Below are 21116 nucleotides of genomic sequence, written 5' to 3'. Positions count from 1 at the left end.
AGTGCAGGTTATACATACCATGCACTAAAACATAAGTCACATAACTCCAAATATATAATTTTTCCCATTAAAAAATAACATACATCAAATCAATCACACATTGATATTAGACTTATTCTCTCTTCTCTTTCTTAACGCAATAGATCCCACTGTTTTATTGATGTATATATATCCTCTATTAGTTACCAAGCGTGCAAAGCCAAGCAGAGTATCTTATTTCAACGTTACTCATCATAATTCCCCCCAGACTTCGGTTTGTCACGGTTAAATGTGATCCCTTTCTTCTGCCAAGTGTACTTATGCTCAGAAGAGACACTCAAGATACCATCGGCATCAATAGAAAAGCAAACACAAAATCCAGGAAGATTGTTAAGAGCTGCAGGAATGTCTTGGAGGCTATATTCAGCCAAAAAGTTCATACTTTCAGGTATGCTACTCTCACCTTCATATATGCAGAAGTTGCTTAAAGCTTGATCGTCCTGAACAGTATTAAAACGCACTTTCTCGATCGTAGGAATTCTAATGTTTCTTGGAATTAAATCGCAGAGTCTCTTGACTGTATCATAATCGTTAAACTCCAGAACAAGTGGCAGAGGAGTGACATCTGAGAGGGTGAAGTCTTCAATGAACTTCCCATTTCCATTCCCACTTAAGACTGCAGCTTGAATGGCGGCACCACATGCCACTGCCTCATACTGACTGATGCCCTTGCACAGCTCCTTCCCCTTGAAAACCTTCTGTAATAGCTCTTGCACCATGGGAATTCTAGAAGAGCCACCAGAAAGAACAACGTCGTGGACATGGCTTATGTCCATGTTCGCATCCGTCAAGCACTTGGCCACAGGCTCCATACACTTGATGAACAAATCCATATTCAGTTGTTCAAATTTCTCACGGGTAAAATTTATAGTGAAATCAATACCCGAGCACAAACAATCAATTTCAATGTCAAAGTCAGACGCAAGTGAGAGACTTTCTTTTGCAATCTTACATTCATTTTTTAACCTCCTAAGAGCTCTGAAGTCTTCACTAACGTCCAATGTCTTCTCCCTCTTGATCGCTCGACACAATACTTCACCATTCTGTTCTCGAAGTCTTCGCCGCCAAGGTGAGTGTCTCCAGCGGTCGCCAGGACTTGAAAGTCACCAGAACTAGTCATGGTAAGCAATGACACATCTAAAGTGCCTCCACCCAGATCAAATATCATCACATTTCTCGTGCTATTCCAACTGGACTTCTCGCTGAGGCCATAAGCAATGGCAGCAGCACTCGGTTCGTTCATAATACGCATCACATTTAGGCCAGCAGAGAGGCCAGCTTCTTTTGTAGCCTGACGTTGGGAGTCATTGAAGTAAGCAGGGACAGTGATAACTGCATTTTTCACAGTTGAGCCCAGGTAGGTCTCGGCAATCTTCCGCATCTTTTCCAGAATCATGGCAGAGATTTCTTCAGCAGTAAATTGTTTCTCTTGGCCATTGTGGGTAACCACAATCATGGGCCTGTCAGCTGTACCTTCAACCACCTTGAATGGCCAGTGCTTCACATCACTTTGAATAGAGGTGTCACTGAATCTCCTACCGATTAGCCGCTTTGTATCTACAAATTGATACCAAGTTTATTTAGACTTCTATTCTATCACATATAGGAATTAAATATTTCATGGTTGAGTTAAGTAGGCATTTGTATAACAATAATGGTATGGGCACCACCTTGTTTACCAACTTTAGTGATACTAACTTACGTGACACATAACGTGACAAGTCATCTCATCTACCACATCATTTTTTTATTAATCATATTTTGACATAATTATTAAAAGTAAAATCTTAAACCATTTATAGAACAAAGAAAAAAGAAAAAACCAAAAAAACCAGTGACCAATCCCCAGATCTGCCATGGCCTCCACTCCCCCAAATATGACATGACCATTGAGATCCAAACCCACGATATACCGTCATATGTGAAGTCGGGAAAAATTTGGATTTATTTTATTTCTTTGAATATCATTTTCCCCAGTCATAGAGGTAAGAGTTTTCAAATGTCATTGGTTATAGTTGTTTAATCTTTGTTTTCTTCTCCTCTACTGGTTCGCTACTAATATTTCTAGGGTTTTTAAGCCTGAAACTTGTCCTTTTACACAAACATTAGATGTAGTTTTCTATACTCACCACTCCTTCGAATGCAACAGATTTTCGCTACAAGAAATACAACTCTTTTGAGATTTCAAGCCCTTTCAATAGCTTCCTAGTTCTTTCAAGGAGGGCCTATATAATTATCTCAACTTTTTTTGTTTACAACATTGATAAAATCTAAACTGATTATATAGATGCAAACAAAACGATAAACATACATGTGAAGTGTGAAATCTGTTTTTTTTCCCCTTTGATTAGACGGAAACCATGAAATATTTCTGGTAGAGCCGAGGCCATGGCAGATCTCGGAATGAAGGGAGTATATCAGATTTCTTTATAATAAAAAATTGTAAATGGTTTAAGTTTCAAATTTTTTGGACTAAAAATTAAGAAAAGATGACGTGGTCCTCGTAATTTGGTATCACTAATTTTGATAAACAAAGTAGCGTTACTGTTTATATAATAGCTTCTTTACCAATACGTACTTTTTTCACCTTGGAAGGATCTTACTGAAAGTTAAAAGATAAAATTTTAACTTCCCAGAAAATCTTAAGCTTAAGGAAAATGCAACTTCTTATGATTAGTTCTAAGTGATAAGTAAGAAATATGAGTGAACAGAATTAAAAAGGAGACAGTAAACAGTTATAACAAAACATGATAATTTTAATCCTACGTACCAAAGATTGAGTTGGTAGTGTTTCTCTGGACTTGGTTAAATGCTGCATCACCTACCAAAATAGTCTCATTAGTTTCAGTGAAGGCAACATAAGATGAAGTCTTCCTGCTCCTGTGATCGTTCAGTATGACCTCTACACCATCTTTCCGCCACACGGCCACGCGGGAATACGTCGTTCCCAGATCGATCCCGATAGCATGGTCTTCTTCTTGGCCACCCTGATCATGATTTAAGGTAGTATTTCTGCGCTGCTCATCCAGATGAATTTCCTCTTTCAACAATAAGTCATCCAACTCATCCCAACTACTTACTGCAGATACTTTCATCCTTTCACGAATGGGATTGTACTCCTCTGGTAATCCCGCCAGGATGTGTATATTAAGTAGGTCGGATCATCCACAGGAGCACCGGCAGCTGCTAGGGCCGCCAACTGTTTGATAGTTTCTAGATACGCAGTCATCCGCATGTCGGGATCTTTCTTCACGTTGTGTAGATCTGATTTAAGCTGATAGATGCGAGCATGAGCGAGATTCGTGAAGTGTTCCTTGAGATTGAGCCAGACCTGTCGTGAAGAGTCAACTCCGGTGTGCATGACAATTTGTTGGAGACTTTCAGATAGAGAGGCCTTTAGCCATTTCAGAGCCTGTTTCTCTCTGCCATACCAATTAGTAAGGGCAGACTGAACTCGCCCAGGACGAGGCTCTGTTCCATTAATGATTCCAGAAATATTATGATGGTGAAAATATGAAAGGGAGAAAGTTCTCCACTGTTGATAGCTATATATATCACTCGTGAGTTTGATTGGAACCAGTAATGGTGACATGTTCTCTACGGCCATGGAAGCACCAGGAGATTGGCTAGAAGAAGTTGGAGAGCTGAAGTTGACTATCTTAATGTGTGTGTGGGGAGGGGGTTGTGTGGAGGAAATTACAGTACTTTCCAAAGTCAACAGATGAAAAGTCTAAGTCAATACCTACGTACTGATAAACCATATATATATTTAGCCTCATTACGGAGAAGTTCTTGTGTCTGCATGCCGTATATGGAGATACAATGAGAGATAAAAGTTTAATAAATCAAATGAAACAAAATGAAATTTCAGGAGGCAAAGTATTTCTACGAGGGACAATATGCTTTCAACACCTACCTCACCTCACGTAATGTTCTCATCACAATAACATCAATATATGATAAAGCTCTTCGAAACTTGGGTTGCTTGTCTCTCATTGTCTTGGCTGTATAATTAAGTGTGCAACTTTCTTGTTAATTCCTTTTATATAAACAACATGATGATTGTCATCATATAAATAAATTCAACTTCTATTCAAGGATTCCTCAAATAAGTTTATTTGAGGAGCACTCTTGCAAGGTCCAACACACATTGTTTTTAATGATCCGAACAGTCTAATTTTTTAGATATTCCCTTAAAGATCATATCTGCAAAAAATCACTTGAATCCAAAATCATTTGACTACTCAATTAGATTATTGTTATTTTAGTCTTTTCTTGAAACATCGTGTTTATATTTTATTGCTATCAATTATATGCCTAAATGATTTTCAATTTTTCTGATTTTTTTGCAAAGATGATCTAAAGACTTGAAAAATAAATGATTTGGATTGTTAAAAAAAAAATCATATGGTACTCCTCAAATAAAATTATATATATATGAAATATATAACAAAGCAGCTGGAAGTCTTGGTCGTGATAGAAAGCAAAAGTCGCTTTAATCCATTCATTAGTTAATTCGGTTTTGCATAACAAAAACAACTAGAATATAGCAAAACGATAAAGTTGCAGAATAAAATACAGCCTTGTATTAAAAAACAACCCATTCATTATTTTCCTCCATCTCGCAACATTTCTTCAGTAAAAAAACAAAACAATAAACTTAAGTTTGATTAATATAGGTGAGTTATATTTTCTTTTTATTTTATTCTTTTTATCATTTGTAGATTATGTTGGTGGGTTTCCATTGTATTAAGTTTGACGAAAGAAGAGCTGCATACTTTTGGCGTTTGTTTAATTAAGGAATTTTTGTTTTAATTTTATGAAATTGAGTTTTTATTTTAGGGTTGTGTCAATTTTAAATCCGTTATATTAAATTTAAATGAAATGACATATAGAGAATAAAGTCAAGCAAGTTCTAACAGAGAAAATCAAAACAGAGCATCTGTATCCTTCCTCCATCTTTTACAACCACCGTCCCCCAAACCAGATAGAAAACCAGCCAATCAGGAAATGCACAAGCAGCCAGAAACAGGAGTTCCCATCAGATTTCAGCATTGGAAGCACTCAATTATTCTGCCACGTCAGTCCTATGTTTTTTTTATTGGGTTTCTTTTGTCTATCGAAGGTTTCTTTTCTCTACGTGTAATATTGATTTTTTTTAATTTACAGTAAGCACTTTCAGATCATACGAAATGGCATACCAACCAAGTGCTGAAAGTGCTTCCTGTAAATTAAAATGAAAACATCGCAGACGGATCTCAGGTACAAGAAGCAAATCTTAGCCAGCACTATCACATTTGGAGCACATCATCAATTTGATAGTGGCTCCTATGAAATGGGCAAAAACAATTAGGCAGCCCAACATACACCCTAATACGGGCCAAGAAGATCTTATACAACAACCTCATATTAGTCCAAATAATATAAAGATCAAATTTTGCCACTTTCTTTAACATGACATGGTAGCATAACTCGAATCGAACACAATTAGCTAACAAAACTATACATACGCATGCAAAAGATATCTGAATGCAATTTTTTGTTGTTGTTGTTGTTGTAACCATTGGACTCATTGTAGAGTAACAATAACTTAGATAAAGATGTTCATAATACAAATTGGTTTATCATTAATACATATAGTAATTATAGCTTTCACAATTCACATTAATTATATATATATCCCCACATACATCATTCTATACTTTTATTACATCAGTTACAACAATCAGCTATTAATTAACATATTTAACTAACAAACTTATCACAACTTGACCCCATTGCTTGGCTTACCTAACTAAAAATGCATTAGATTGAGCATCCCACATGCCCTTGGTAAGGTATAGGTATAACCTTCAAAGGGACAGATTTTCTAAGTGTGATCCCCATCCTCTCAGCCATATCCATATTCTCTGGCTCAAGCCCTTCTGGTAAAACCCAATCAAACGAGTGCAAGAGTGACCCTAGAGCCAGAGGGAGTACCCTAGAGACTAGTGGCACAGCAGGGCACATCCGACGGCCAGAACCAAATGGGATGAACTTAAAATGCTGCCCTTTATAATCAACGGCCATGTTGGGCTCCAAGAACCTCTCAGGCTTGAAAAGCAGAGGGTCCTCCCATGTCTTTGGGTCACGTCCAATGGCCCAGACGTTGACCAGAATTTGGGTGCCTTTGGGAATGTGGTGCCCTAGCATTTTACAAGAGTCCATGGCCATGTGTGGGACCAGGAAGGGAAGGGGTGGGTGGAGCCTTAGGGTTTCTTTGATGACTGCTTTGAGGTATGGGAGGTTTTCAATGTCTTTCTCTTGGAGCTTGTCGCTGGAGGATATGGTGCTTCTTAGCTCGGCTTGAACTTTTTTTAGGGTTTTTGGGTTGTTTAGAAGCTCTGCCATTGCCCACTCTAGTGTGCTCGTGGTTGTGTCAGTTCCTGCAGTGAACATCTCCTGAAATAATATTCGTATACATCGGCATAAATTTGTTTTTGTACAAGAACATTAAAATTGAATTAAGATTCAAACAATTCGATGGTTGGACAACCAACCATCTTTCTAATAGAAGTGAGACTTATAATTAAACAAAAATAAAATTGAAGTGACGCATACTTACATAGATGTTACACTTATGTTACAAAGAGTTTTTCAGTTGGTAGAATAAAATTATTTTTACCATCTCAACTGATTTATAATTTCTAATAGATGCGACACTTGTGGGAAAATCATTTATGTGAGTCTCAATTGTATTAGAGGATAGGTTAAACAAGATGATCAGTTAAGATAATACGTACGAATAATACTAAAATTGAAAGGGATTAGATGACTTACAAAAACAATGACATTGACGGTTCTTGAAGAAGAGAACCTAGAGGGCTCATCAACACCATCACCACGGTATTCCAATAGTACGTCTAAGAAATCTTTTGTCCTCTCTATGCCATCATATCCACCATTCTCCATGCTCTCCATTCTTTCTCTTATAAACTCACCTGCAATTTCAAAGGCCTTTTCCACATGGAATTGGGTGTTCCTCCTGATGCCTTGTGGGTCAAGCCAACGCAAAATTGGAAAGAAATCTGCCATATTTGGCTTCCCAGCCAACTCCATAACCTTTCCTGCATGGTAAAAAAACATAGCCCCTCTCTCCGATTTTGGGTCCAATAGGTCCTTAGAAAACATGAGGTTCCCAATCAGATTAAAAGCCATCAAGAAAATGAACCTGCCCAAATCAATGCCATCAGTTTTGGTACTCATTTCCGATGCAGCATCCTCTATGAACTGCACCATTCCATCGATACATTTGGCACGTACACGACACATGGCATCGAGGCGACTTGTCACGAAGAACTCAGTAGTGCACAATCGCCTTAACATGCGCCAATGAGGTCCATATTGGGCCGTGATCAGCGAGCCTTCGTTGCCATAATCACCCTTCATGGCCTCGTAGATTTTTCGACCGGCTAGGACCACGTCGTGGTTTTTGAACATTTCACGGGCCACTTGGCTCGACGAGATCACTACGGTGCTCATGGATCCTAGCCAAAGTGTCATGATTGGGCCGTGGTTTCGGGCCAAAATGGCAAATGATTCGTGGGGTGGCCCCAAACCCAGTTGGAATATGTTGCCCACCACAGGCCACCACCTTGGCCCAGGTGGGAGGTGCCCTGCTACCTCCTCCAAACGACGTCGTCGAAGATGGGTTACCAACAATATTATTGACAACGCAACCCATATCAATACCATCCCTATGGATAAACCAACAACCTCATTGTGCTCCATTTTTGTGTGTGTGTGTGTTTTTTCTAAAGTTTTGTTTGGTCTCTGGGAAAATTTCTATTTGGCTATCGTTTCTGTTTTTGCAGGTTTTCTCAGGGAGGAGGCCTAATATATAGTTTCTCCTTCGATTACGTGACAAATCCAAGCAACCTATTAGCATTTGAGAAACTTGTCTTTTTTCCAAGGGGAATCTAAACCCTGATTTTATTTTTTAATGAATTAATATATCCTATCCAATAGCTTCAACCTCAAGCATTTCACATTTTATTTTTTATTTTTATCCACTCCACATACATCTTCCTTCCTATGAACATAATAAACACAGAAGTATTGTCAAACCACAGATCCTTGTAACGTTTTTATATTTCGTTCATTTTAATTTCACTTTTATTTTTTGCACCCTAATTAAACCACAGATCCTTGTCCCAAATGTCTTCATTACACTCCTTGTGTGAGATTTTGTTGCAACTCAATCTTTTGCCAGAAACAACCTAACTAAGAAGATAACATCAGAATGAACAAGAAAGATATATCTTTGATTGAAACAAGGTAACAACCGAATAACTTAATATAAGAGTTTAATTATAATTTTAGAATTGTCTATTTTAATTAAATGGTATTGTGACTGGTCTTTGGGACCAGTGGACCATGTGCTATTGTTAATATAATATCACCTTTTTTTTATATAATATAATCTTTTATTTAATATACAAATTTTATGATTGCTATATATATTTTTTAGTACAAGCGATAGTCTAAACTACAGAGGAAAGGTTTCTCATACACACACGCTACTATATGATGTCATGGGGTTCGAATCTAAGACCACTAAATCTACAAGTCAAATGACATTTTTCATTGAGGCTAGACCCCGTTGACATATATCGCTATATATCTAAATACGAACTTTTAGAAATTTACCTATATATAGAAAATATATATTTGAACCATCTTTTTGTTGTGTCATATGCATCACATATTATTCTCTTGTGTCATTAAGCTATTGTAAATTAATTCTTATCCCTTTGTCCCCTAATTTTTAAGCGAATTCATAATTCCATTTCTTGTTTTTTTTTTTTGCTACTCAATAATTTCATTTCTTTAAGGTTTTGAAATTGACAAAGCCACAAAGGGAATGGCCTTTACAGTACACCTGGTCCCCTCCTCCATCTTATTGCGATATTTGTGGTTTGATTGAGCTTCGATTCACCTAACCTTGGCGTATGCAAGGAGCCTTTTGTTTGTCCAAGAAGAAAAAGGAGGCTAAGCTTAGCTCATTTCTGATCACAGTACATGCTTGGTCCAACAAGTTATATAAATATCATATCTTAAACAATATTCTTTATATTTTTCTGATTGTTTTTTATTTGACTTGGTTTCTAAAGTGCACCAAGGTGATGCTAAAGCGCCAAAGGCATGGATTTAAACTTATATATATAGCTCTGTCCCCCCCCCCTTTTAGAGAAAAAAAAAAAGACCTATAATTCAGTAATTTTACTTTATCCTTAAATTATCAAAGATGTCTGAATCATACTCGAGTCACGGATGATGATAACTTTTCTTCCCTTTTTCCATGAAATCTGTATACATCATACATGTTAGAATAAGTTTTTAGGTTTGTTTTCCTCCCCAAGTACTAAGAAGATTTAAAAAGTACCACCCTATCATCCCTCAATTTCACTTCCAAACCACACCACCCTTGCAGGTATGGACTTAGTCAAGTGATTGACTAGAGGGGATATGCTTGTTCCCCACGCAATACCCGATTCAATATCACTTCTATAAAAAATAATAAAAAAACCCCACACCACTAGGATGAGTTTAATAGGTAATTGATTTTAGGCTTATGGTGAAGACTAGAAGAAAGTTCAATGATATAGCAAAATGTCTCCATTAAAAATAAAAAACACTTCAAAAAACTATTACTTGCGTGGTAGGCATTTCGAGCACTTTAATGCACTCATTAAAAATACAAATATTATTTTAAGCTACAAGTCCGTTACTCCTTTAAGTTTATACAATGAGAGAATATGTGATAGTTTTTTCGGAGCACCAATAACAACTCCTTTCGAAGAAACATTATTGATATGAAGCAAATGGAGTGTGATTGAATCCTATACTTATTCTTATTTATTAGTTTTGCTAAAACCAGTCGCCCGTAGCACAACTCTATATTATAATGGTGCCTTTGGTAGGGGGTGGCATTGCAATCGGAATTTACGGGGTGATTTTGAAACCAGCTTATTCTGCGACTCTTAGCGCGTTTAAAACAGTTCTCAAGCATTCTCACAAAAAAATATAAATTCTCTGCATTCCAACCTAAGAAAATTAAAGTTACAATTCCAAGCATCTGCATTCCAATTCTAAATCCTTTAAAGATAGGCCAAAATGAATTAAAGTTACAATCAATTCAAAGTTAATTAAAGTTACAAACCAAAGAAAATAAGCTGTTACAAAAGTGTTACAAACCAAGTGTTGGTGGTGAGTGGATTTGAAGAACAACCAATGAAAGTTTAGTACATAATACTTCATTAGTATAAATAAACTAATTACTTACAAGGCCGGCGTTTTGCCACATGCCATCCCTACGGTTGGTTTTGCCCAAGAAAGTCTCCAATCAGATAAGCTGGCCCAATAAACCTTCCAATGTCTTTCTTTGACGAAGTGGACTCCCCACTCCGCCGAGTGAAAAACAGAGAATTACAGAAGAGAAATGGCGGAAACGAAGAGCAAGGCAGTTTACAACGTTTACCGAGCGCTGAGCCATGGTCTCTCACCATTGCTGTACCTTCACCTACACTGGCGCAAACTCCGAGGCCTCGAGCATCCACTCCGCTGGCCTGAGCGTTTGGGCCGACCTTCCCTTCCTCGTCCCCCGGGGCAGCTCCTCTGGTTCCACGCCGTTTCATTAGGTTTTCTCCGATCCATTGCTTTAAATTCGTTTGCTTTCCTCTTGTTTGGTTACTGAGAAAGTGGGGGAAAATAAGAGAGAAAGCTGAATCAATCGTGGTTCTGCTTCTTCAGTTTTGAAATGCTCATTGAATTTCTTTTTTCCATTATAATTTTGGCGTAATGAAATTTGAATCAGGTGAAGGAATGGCTGCCATTCCTGTAATCAAACAATGCATTCAGCGAAGGCCTGATTTGACCATCTTGATGACCACTACGACGTCGTCTGCATTGTAAGACCAAATCTCCGTTTCCAGAGCTTAATTTGAAATTCATTGTGTAAGTTTTATCCATTTGAAAAGCAACTTTGAACTTATTTTTGGTTTTCCCTCTCTACATATGCAGTGAAGTAATAGAGAAACGTCTTCCAACTGGTGTCATACATCAGGTGCATGTTTATACTTTTACTTAATTAATTGCTCGACACTGGTGAAAATGTTGGGACTTTTATACCATTTAATAACTTTGGTTAGATTTTTCTGCTCAATTCAATCATTTGATTTAATGCTCTAATCGGGGACATAATTTATAGGCAACGAGGGGATCAAGGTCTAATTTTTAGTTAGTTGTACAAAAATTAAAAAAACTAATTTTAATACAATATGGATGAAATGATTAAAGGTACTGGACCAACTTGAAATTTGACATGAATCTGATAATTAAATCTAACAGTAGGATTCCAAAAAAAGAAGAAGAAGAAGAAGAAATCCTACAAAAAATTTGTCAGTGGTGTAAAGCTCGTGAGAGTGTCAATTAATCCTAAAAACCTTCTCTATGTGGTTGCTTTTGCTTATGATTTTTACTATATTGTGTGTGGTTGAAAAAGGGTTTAAAGCTTGCATAAAGTGGTAATTGAAAACAAGTAAAACTGACTTGATTTACCTTGTCAGTTTTGTTGGAATTGACAAAGAAGTTCCTGGCATTGCACGCGTATGAAAGAACAATAAATTTTTAAAGAGAGTGCTAGTATGGCTTTAGCTCCCCTTTGGAGAAAAAGAGAAGGATAAAGCTGATTATTTCTATGCTTTAGCATGTGTAAATCAAGATTAAGGGAAAACAAACTGTTACCTAAATAGTTGACCAAAAAAAAAAAAAACTGTTACCTGAATAATATTTGGTTATAATTACAACATTCTATGTTTTGGTCCTTCAGACATTTATGTTTTAATATGTTGTATATATGTGTATATTATTGGTTTATATAATAGATTGGAATTGGAATATATCCGTGGTTGGTTATATCTATTGGTGTCCTTAGAGTAACATGGAATTGTAATGTGTTGCTCTTTTTCTGTATAGCTTAATTGATTAAAATATCATATTTCTGGTTGTGTTATACTCAAACTTTCCAATTGAACTAGTTTGCACCTGTTGATACACCTTCTGCTATGGACTCATTCCTCAGTCACTGGAAGCCAAATGCGATTGTGATTATGGAGAGTGAACTGTGGCCAAATTTAATTATGGGTGCTTCAGAAAAGGGTGTAAGTTATTTTATCTCATGAATATATCTTTCTAAATTATGTGAGCATATCTTTTGAGAAAAAATAATAATCAAATTGTACTGAGAAGTATTAGCTCAGTTATAATTTTTAACTTTACCCTAAATAGTTTTTATTATTCCCTGTATCTGCATCCAAATTACTGCATAGCTTGACTACCTTTTCAATTTGTATAACTTGGATGCATTAAATGCATTTGGTTTTTGAAATGGATATTGTAGAATGATTTGTTGTCGTCATGTTTCTGATTCTAGATCACTTATATGATCCATATTTTCTTCAGATCACACTGGCATTGTTAAATGCTCGAGTATCTACTAAATCCTTTAAACGTTGGTCAGGACCATTGCTTCTGCCACTTGTTTCGTTGATGCTATCAAAGTTTTCTTTGATTGTCCCATTGGTAAGTGCTGCTATAGATTGCATTGAGTAATTTGTGTCTTCTGTTGTGCTCTCACTGATTCGCTGGATGCACAGAGCAATATGCAGGCAATCCACTTTCAGCTACTGCATGCTCCCCCCTTTGTGATCAACTTTTCTGGTGACTTGAAATATGGTATATGAAAACTTGTATTTTATATTATATATATTTGGCTTAACATGTTGACCCATATATGAAAATGAAGCTTATGATTTGGAAGTCAATTGGAGAGTCCAAATGTTATCTTTTGAATTTGGGTTCATTCCATAATAAATTTATAGGAACTCTTCAAGAAGGTGATAATCTATTCTAATCCCAGAATTTCGATTTTTTGTTGTTGTGAATGTTCAGTGGTTGAAGAATTTGACATTTCTGAGGGAGAGATCAGAAGTTTAGAAGATCTAAAAGTACATCTTGCCCATCGGAAAGTTTGGATGGCTTCATCCATACATAAGGGGGAAGAAGAAGGTCATTTCCTGTTACTCACTTAGCCTTATGTCCAAAACTGTATATATGGTGTCATCTGCATGTTAGAGTTTCATTTAGAGAACTCAACTGAATCGTACAGTGTCATGTTACCTCATTATTGGCAGTTATTGGTTTCTGAAAGTTATATAAGTGCTTGACGATTTTGTTATGCAACTGCTAGTACTAGACTGGCACATCGTCCTTTGTTTGGTGCCACTGAGCCTTGCAACATCATTTTCAACTAGAAATTAGTGCTTTTTTATTTGCTTAGTTCATTTTACCTTCCATTTCTTTTTACATTAGCTTTTCTTTAAGTAGCGAAATTCATCTAAAGAAACATTCACTTTCTGTATGTCTTCCCTGAGTATGAGGGAATATTATTCCTACCCAGCCAGCCATTTGAGCGGATACACCAATAATGTTTTTGGAAAATCATAATTAGCTTGTGATATATTTATGGATAAATTTTAATAAGGTTTTTGCCTTCTTTCTGGTTTTAAGTTTCTTTACAAGCATTTAACAGTAATGTTCTTTTGCTAATTTATTTCTGTCTGCTGAAAAGCTCACAAATACTATCTGCAGTAATACTAGGCATTCACAAAGTGCTCATGCAACAGTACCCAGATGTGTTAACTATTATTGTTCCTCGACATCCGCAGCATGGAAAAGAGATTGCTCAAGTATGACATACATTCAATTTTATTCACATTTAACAGTATAAATGGTAACTATAAAAGTTTTAATTTCCTGATGATAAGTTTTGGCAAGGCATAATTTCGTTGAGATTCACCATCTGCAAAAAAGATTTTTTTTTATAACTTTGCATGTATTAAGTTTAGTATATGTCATTGCCTTGAGTAGTGCAGCAATTATGGAAAGAAGGGCATGGTGTAGCTCTGAGGTCTCGACATGATAAACTTGTAGGAGACACAAATTTATATGTGGTGGACACATTAGGTCAGCAAATTTGAAATCTTCCCCTACTTAATTTTTAGATAAATCTGTAGCTGGTTCCTACAATGGCTTCTGGAACAATATTCTCCCTAACTTCATTGTTTGTTTTCTGTCCTTGCTTGATTTATAGGTGAATTGAAACACTTGTATGGGTTAACTCCAGTAGCTGTAATTGGAGGTTCTTTTTTTCCTACTCTTTCTGGTCACAACATATCAGAAGCTGCTGCAGCTGGCTGTGCTGTTTTGACGGGTGAATACTTGCTACCATATCAGAGGTTGGTTCTTAACATACCACTAATAAATGCTTTCTTATTTTGAATTTTTCAGGTCCTTATGTTGGGCATTTTTCACGCATGGTGCTGGAAATGCAACGGTTAAATCCTCTATCAGTTCTGCAGGTGTGAAGAACCTCTATTCTCTGTACTGTTTGCTGAGACTCTTCAAGATTTAGCTCCAAAATCATATTGCACTCTTCTGAAATTTGACATGTGATATAATGATTTGTATATCCTTTTCTGGTTTTAATTTAATTTTAAATCTTTATCTACCTTTTCATTCAAAATTCAGATGTTTTCATATTGCCAAATGTAGGGACCCTAACAATGGGAGTGTTCAATTCTACCTGGAAACGTTGTTATTTATATGATCATCTATATAGGATCGACATGGGAAGTTCATAAATCGGTACATGTAACCTCTACTCTGTTCAGCTGTTGGGTGAAGCTTTTAGGCAGACATGTCGAAAAAGCCATCTAGTACTGCATGGATAGAATGGGCATCATTCTGTTTACGTTAATTTCTTTAAGAATTTTTCTGGTGTGTGTTAGATTCAGTTGCTAGTCTTTCTGAATAAGCCATTGCACCTGTACTAGTCTGTTTTTCAGTGGGAAGATAGTTGTTGTCGTGGTGTTAGTATTGGATGTTCGGATTGTGGATAGTTTCTACATTAAAATAACTATGAAAACCTGTGACTTAGTTAACATATGTTCTGTACTGATAAATAAATAAATAAAATTTAGAAGGATTTTCTATTGTCAGCTTCTCAGGAAAAAAAGTCTTAAAGAATTTTTCTGGTGTGTGTTAGATTCAGTTGCTAGTCTTTCTAAATAAGCCATTGCACCTGTACTAGTCTGTGTGGGAAGATAGTTGTTGTCAGGGATGTTCGGATTGTGGATAAAATAGAACTTGACTTAGACGCTCTTAAAAAGTTTTCTATTGTCAGCTTCTCAGGAAAAAAGTCTGTAATTTGCTTTCTATGTCAATGGTGATGCAGGTTTCTGGAAAAATAGAACTGAAGACGCTCTTAAAAAGTTGTTTAGTGACGCCAAAATTCTAGAAGCACATCGTACAGCTGCAAAACAAGTGTATCATTCTCTGTCAACTGGTATTGTTGGCAAGGTTTGGAATCTTCTAGATTTTCAGATTCTCCAACGGGCTTTAAGCTAAACCATACATGAAGATCAGTTTGCAACAATAGAAAATAGGGTAAGGTTTACTGCTGCCATTGGCATCAGAGTTTTTATTTTTATAGCCATTTAGCATGCCCTAGATTACTTAGCACGGGTTTGCTGTATCAAATTTCTTTCTTCCAGTGGCACCTCTGGTTGTGAGTGTCAGGTTGTTTGTACGACCTCACATTGGGTATAGGATTCTTGAATTTACTTTTGCCCTTCAAGAAAGGTGAAGGTTGACAGTGAAAAAAACGGCTTTGGAAATAATATGTGCCTTGATCTCTAATTTATGTAGAACAGAAAGATATTTGTGCAAGGATAAATGTTAAACCTCATACTGTTTAAACCCATATACATAGTTGTGAGACATCTCTTGCATCTTAATTCTTATGATACTGGACAATCTTTGTAGTAAGGAATCTGATCAGGCAATGACCTCATTTTCGTGCATGAGACCGTTGTGACTTGTGAGTGTGTTTTTTAGGAATCTCCACCTGTAAATAAATAAAAGAACCCATATTGGTTTATGTAATACTGATTTTTTTTGTTCAATAACAACCATTTAACAAATCCTACACTTTTTGAACTGTTTACGCACTGCATTGACTCAGCAGGGGAAGACTGTCTTCTCCTTTTTGTCTACTGCTAGCTTGGTAGGTATAATGGTTTTGCTATTAAAATAGAAAGATAGTGATCACAGTTATCAGAAAGCAATGAAGGGGCAGGAGAATTGATTGCTACTTGTACCACCTCTAAGAGAGTGAACTATGTCTTCAAACAGAAGCTCGTCGCACGGTATGGCCAAAGGGCCAGGGCATTCATGAGCATACTCTTCATATGCTTGGTCTAGCAGCTGCCGTAAAACCGGGTGGTTCAGCAAATCCGCCCTTACAACGAACCTTCTTCTAGCTTCCCCTACTACTACAGCCAAGTGACCTGGAGGGACATCCCGGGGTGGCTTCTTTTCACTGCCTCTGGTAAGCCTCCGCTTCGCATGCAACCCATTCTTTTTCAGCTTTGCAATGTTGCAGATCATGCCACGTCCGGAATATTGCTCTGTTAGAGGAGCCATATGATCCATGAGGAGTGAGGTTTCAGACCTTTTTTTTATAAGGATGTTCAAGGTGGACGTGGGTATTTATTTGTGAGGGCAGAAATCCTCTCCGGTTTGGTCTTCTACAATCGATTCATTAACACAATAAGGTAAAATATCTTATAACTACTATTTGCATGAAATGCAGAAAATATGGGTTAAATGTGTTGTGACTGATTTGGGGTTTCTGTTGTTAGGTTTCCTGCATCACCATCTTTGCTTAGTTTTTTCTGGGATAAAAATTGACACTTAAATAACTTGATGTGATTGAAGTAATTGGACCCAACTTCTTTGCTTGAGAACATGTCTCTAGCAAATTTTGATAACTTAAAAAGCAAGGGATCTTGCCTTGGATGAAATTGAAATACGTACATACCATTTGACCCAAAAAGATTTCAAGAACACACCACGGTCCTTAACAAAAAGAAATAGCCCTCGTAGCATGTGTTGGTTAGGGTTCTTGGGACCATGGTCTTCTTTTCATGGTTTCTAACTCCTCACATGTACACAACACATGCATTGGAGGAGAAATCCTTGCATACCACATACGTACACATACAAGTCTCTTTCATAATCACTGATTACATGATCAACATATGAGGATTGAGGGATGAGGCATGTTGTATACACCCGTGGTATGCTAGAATTTTTCCTCTCGAACATGAACGAACAATTTTTCATGGCATCAACGGTAGGGCCTTTTTTTCTGTCTTAGGACAAAATACTACTTGGGTCCCTACTGCTAAACTTACAAGTCACAAGTATTGACACATGTACACAATTACTTCATTAAAACAGATTTTTTTTATTTTTCTTCATATCAAACTATTATTTGTATGTAAGGATGGAATCATGGTTATTGTGGTAGCGTCAGTGCTGCTCCTCTGCCTGTCCCCTCGATTTGGTGGCACTGAGACATGGAAGTTTCTTTGAGAGAAGTGTCGAAGGTGGGGGTGAATAGAGTCCTCATAACATCATGTTGCATGTTTCCGTACAAGGCTGATGGCTATGGGTCATGAAACTGAAGTTAGGCTTGGGAATAACCCAGTCCAAAACTCTCTCATCTGATGGGGTTGTCTTATGTCTCGGCGTTGACAGAGGTCCAGATTTAAGTATAATTTTCTCATAATTAGTAGTTACCAGAAGTCGCCAGCTTGGCTACAAGTACAACTCATTCTTTCTGGACTGGCTGCCTACTAATTTGAATGAAAAAAAGCCAACGAATTCATGCAGTTTGCTGTAGTTCTTTTTAGTTTGCTCATGCCCTTGAAATGTTATTTCTACTTTCGTATCATTTGATAAGTTGAGTGACAAATACCGTCCATATCAAAATCTATTACGCATTACATACTTTTAATCATAAATAAAAAAATAACATACGAAAGGTTTTAATTGAACGGTGCCTACGGTGTGAAGTTTTTCTCATTCCATTGACATCCAATCCAAACATTTTCCAAGCATAATTATTTTTGGAAGGAAAAAAGGTAGATTTATTGAGTTCATAGGTAGCTTTTCATCACCCCAAAAAAAAAACCTAGAAAAAGAATTGGGAGCTTTGGTTTAAATTCCGTTGGGTTCCATGTGGTAAAAATGGATTAACAGTACACGCCTTAATTTTTACACCATCATCATCTGATGTGTTTTGTTGATACATCATTCAGCCACCATCACCACGCAGGTTAGTCCAAATTTTTAGTCTGTGAGGTCGGTCCCCTCGAAATTCAGGGCTAGAAGAAAGGGACAACAATTTTAACTGAGGGACAAAAAAAATACAGAAAACAGCTGTCTGTATTTTGGATAATGTTGTACACTTCCATCGTCCTTTTCAGTACCAAGAATTTGGGAAAAGAAAATTAGAAATGAACATGGCGATTGTACAAGAGCAACGATTTTCCATTTATTGGAACATGGGAGTGTACTGCTGTGGAGTCTTTTCCATGCCCATTCATGTTACTTGCGGTTGGAGACAAGAAGGTTGGCTCCCCCCCCTCCTCTCTTCCCCTCTCTCTCTCTCTCTCTCTCCAAAAAGTAAAAAGTTATAGATTCTTTTTACCTTTTTATTTTGGATTGAAATGAAGTCTAGGTATGAAGGTTAATTATGCTTCATCATCACTCTTTTAATTTTGGTTTTGTTGTGAAACAAAATGGAAGTGTAAATACTCATATTTTCAGCTTTTCTCAATTTAATTTTCTAATGTGACTTTGTTAGTCATATAGGAGTTTGGAATTAGGGCTATTTGGGTTTCTCAAATAATGGGGTTTTCAGCTCTATAAGCATCTGAGTGTAAAGAGTTAAGAGTTCTTGAGAGTTATATGAAGGGTTTCAAATGTTAATAGAGATGTAAAGAAAGAGTTGACAAGATATAAAGAATTTTTGTTGAATCTCAAATCTCTATATTTAAAGTCCGTGCATTTATCTGCATTTTGCTAAATGTAACCGGTTCTAATAATCTAAAATTAAATGAGTGCACCCTATGATCTAAGTACACCATAATATTTTAATCAAAATGTAAAATTAACTAAGTATACCATATCTAACTACCAAAAATACCTCTGGTACATCCTAATACACTTTATCACAAACACCAAACCCACCTTGCTGCCAAACTTGCTGCTTAACCCGCCAAAGCCATCGAGGTTGATTTTGTCAAACAACTGTGGAAGAATAGGTAGGAGCTGAGGGTGGAGAATGTCGGGATTGCTGTCCTGTTTGGCTTGGAAAGCTTTGCCTGATTTTGTGCTGATGAGATTGTAGGTCGATGATTTACATGTTAATGGTGTATCTCATTAATGGTTGTAAGTTAAGTTGTTTATAACTTTATAATTTTGTGGGTTAGCGAAAGCTTGGGTCACGCTGCCTTTAGCCCATTTCAGCCTTCATTATGAGATGTTGTTTGATGGTATGCCTTTTGATTGAGCTGATCAGCTCAGAATGTAGTTTTTTGGTTGAGAAAATATACATACATATACATATATATAGTGACTTTCTATTGAGGGATTCCTTAAATAACTTATCTCTCTCAAATAACTTATTTGAGGGAGACCCTTATATGGCTCACAACACATTGTTTTTCAATGATCTGAACCATTTAATTCTTAGATATTCCCTCAAAGATCATATGTGCAAAAAAATCACTTGAATATGAAACCATTTGACCACTCAATTAGATTATTGTTATTTTAGTCTTTTTTTCGTGTTCATCTATTTTGTTGCTAGAAATTAGATGCCTTAATGATTTTCAATTTTTCTAATTTTTTTGCAAGGATATATGAATGAAGACTTGAAAAATAGACGGTTTGGATTATTGAAAAAAATTCGTAAGGTACCCTAAAGTGTGTCCCTCAATGGAAGGGGATTGTAAAAAATTAGAAAATTGAAAATCCCTAAGGCATCTAATTGCAAGCAACAAAATAGAAGAATAATGTGCTTTAAGAAAATACTAAAATAACAATCATTTAATTGAGTAGTCAAATGATTTCAATTTAAGTAATTTTTTGTAGATATGATCTTTGAAGGAATATCTTAAAATTAGACAGTTTGGATCATTGAAAAACAACGTATAACAGAAGGATAATGTTATCTTTTTTCTAGCCAAAAGATGCTGGTCACAAGAGTTATGCTCAGCAACCATTTAATCGAATTCAAACGTTGATATTCAAATCCCAACAAAATGTATTTCTATCTTTCCTAAACAATTGTCACTGTTGATCCTTTTTTCAACGGTTGATAAGGACATATAAATAAGAATTAGAGACGAGTCCAATTTTTCTGTTATCAAATCCCATGTGCCCTCGTTTCCTTCCTCAACTTACGTTAAACATATTCTGTTTGATTAGCTGTAAGTTAACTCACGTTACTGAACACTGCCTGTCTTTCACAGAAAATCCAAACCCTGAAAATGGCAAGTCCGCTGAGAAATAATGCAGATAAAAATTCTTCAACTTTGGCTTTATTTTGCTTCCTGAAACTTCTTAAACCTAAAAATCACTGCAAGTTTGTCTCATTTTCCAATGATTCTACCAAAATGTTGAGAAATTACGTTCTTAATCTTTTTGTCCTTTGACCCTTTTTCTTTTTTATTTTTTGTTGGGCACCAACTTTTGTCTGCTTTTCTTTGCTGATTCAGCAAATGACTGTGGCAAATTGGATCGCCAATCCCGCCTTCAATCTCTCTCTCTCTCTCTCTCTCTCTCTCTCTCTCTCTCTCTCTCTCTTCTTCTTTTTGCATGCTTCATAATTGAAAAACAAACAAACCAAGAAGCAAGAAAAGAAAAAGAAGAAAGAGAGAGAGGCTGTAGCCTGTAAGCATTTCCTTCACTTTTTGTGACAGCATCAACAGCATGACCAGAGTCCTCAACTGAAGTTGATTGCTGACAACTGGGAAGTGTACTGTAAAATGGATAACCATGTGGCTATAAAGATTGGATTAAATCTGCAATTATATTATTCTCCACTAATTGAAGATCAAATC

General features: G+C 36.5%; 3 protein-coding genes and 1 pseudogene across 4 annotated transcripts; 1 reads left to right on the top strand and 3 right to left on the bottom strand.

Annotated features, from left to right (window-relative positions):
* Positions 1–32: 32 nt before the first annotated feature.
* On the bottom strand, positions 33–3650 carry LOC103339753 (heat shock cognate 70 kDa protein-like; annotated as a pseudogene). Its single transcript, XR_016122885.1, has 2 exons — positions 2810–3650; positions 33–1596 (listed from the first exon to the last, which is right to left on the bottom strand). The product of XR_016122885.1 is annotated as a heat shock cognate 70 kDa protein-like (transcript).
* Positions 3651–5724: 2074 nt separating this feature from the next.
* On the bottom strand, positions 5725–7864 carry CYP76G1 (cytochrome P450, family 76, subfamily G, polypeptide 1). Its single transcript, XM_008243099.3, has 2 exons — positions 6859–7864; positions 5725–6480 (listed from the first exon to the last, which is right to left on the bottom strand). The coding sequence occupies exons 1-2, from the start codon at positions 7807–7809 to the stop codon at positions 5845–5847; spliced, it is 1587 nt and encodes a 528-aa protein (XP_008241321.3). The 5' UTR covers positions 7810–7864; the 3' UTR covers positions 5725–5844.
* Positions 7865–10470: 2606 nt separating this feature from the next.
* KDTA (KDO transferase A) lies at positions 10471–15886 on the top strand. Its single transcript, XM_008243100.2, is given in 13 exon segments — positions 10471–10718; positions 10895–10988; positions 11101–11143; positions 12117–12239; positions 12541–12660; positions 12735–12813; positions 13030–13146; positions 13729–13826; positions 14013–14103; positions 14231–14350; positions 14428–14498; positions 15374–15389; positions 15392–15886. Coding segments are annotated over 13 exon segments (1326 nt in total). The 5' UTR covers positions 10471–10519; the 3' UTR covers positions 15547–15886.
* A 368-nt stretch (positions 15887–16254) lies between these two features.
* On the bottom strand, positions 16255–16623 carry LOC103339859 (auxin-induced protein 15A-like). Its single transcript, XM_008243214.2, has one exon. It carries the CDS (start codon positions 16621–16623, stop codon positions 16255–16257), a length of 369 nt encoding a protein of 122 aa, XP_008241436.2.
* Between the last annotated feature and the right edge of the window lie 4493 nt (positions 16624–21116).

Source organism: Prunus mume, linkage group LG8 (assembly GCF_029339155.1).
Source record: "Prunus mume cultivar Tortuosa linkage group LG8, ASM2933915v1, whole genome shotgun sequence".
In the NCBI taxonomy this organism is placed as follows: Eukaryota; Viridiplantae; Streptophyta; class Magnoliopsida; order Rosales; family Rosaceae; genus Prunus; species Prunus mume.
The sequence above is the reverse complement of the archived record's forward strand: the minus strand, read 5'-3'. Positions and strand labels throughout refer to the sequence as shown.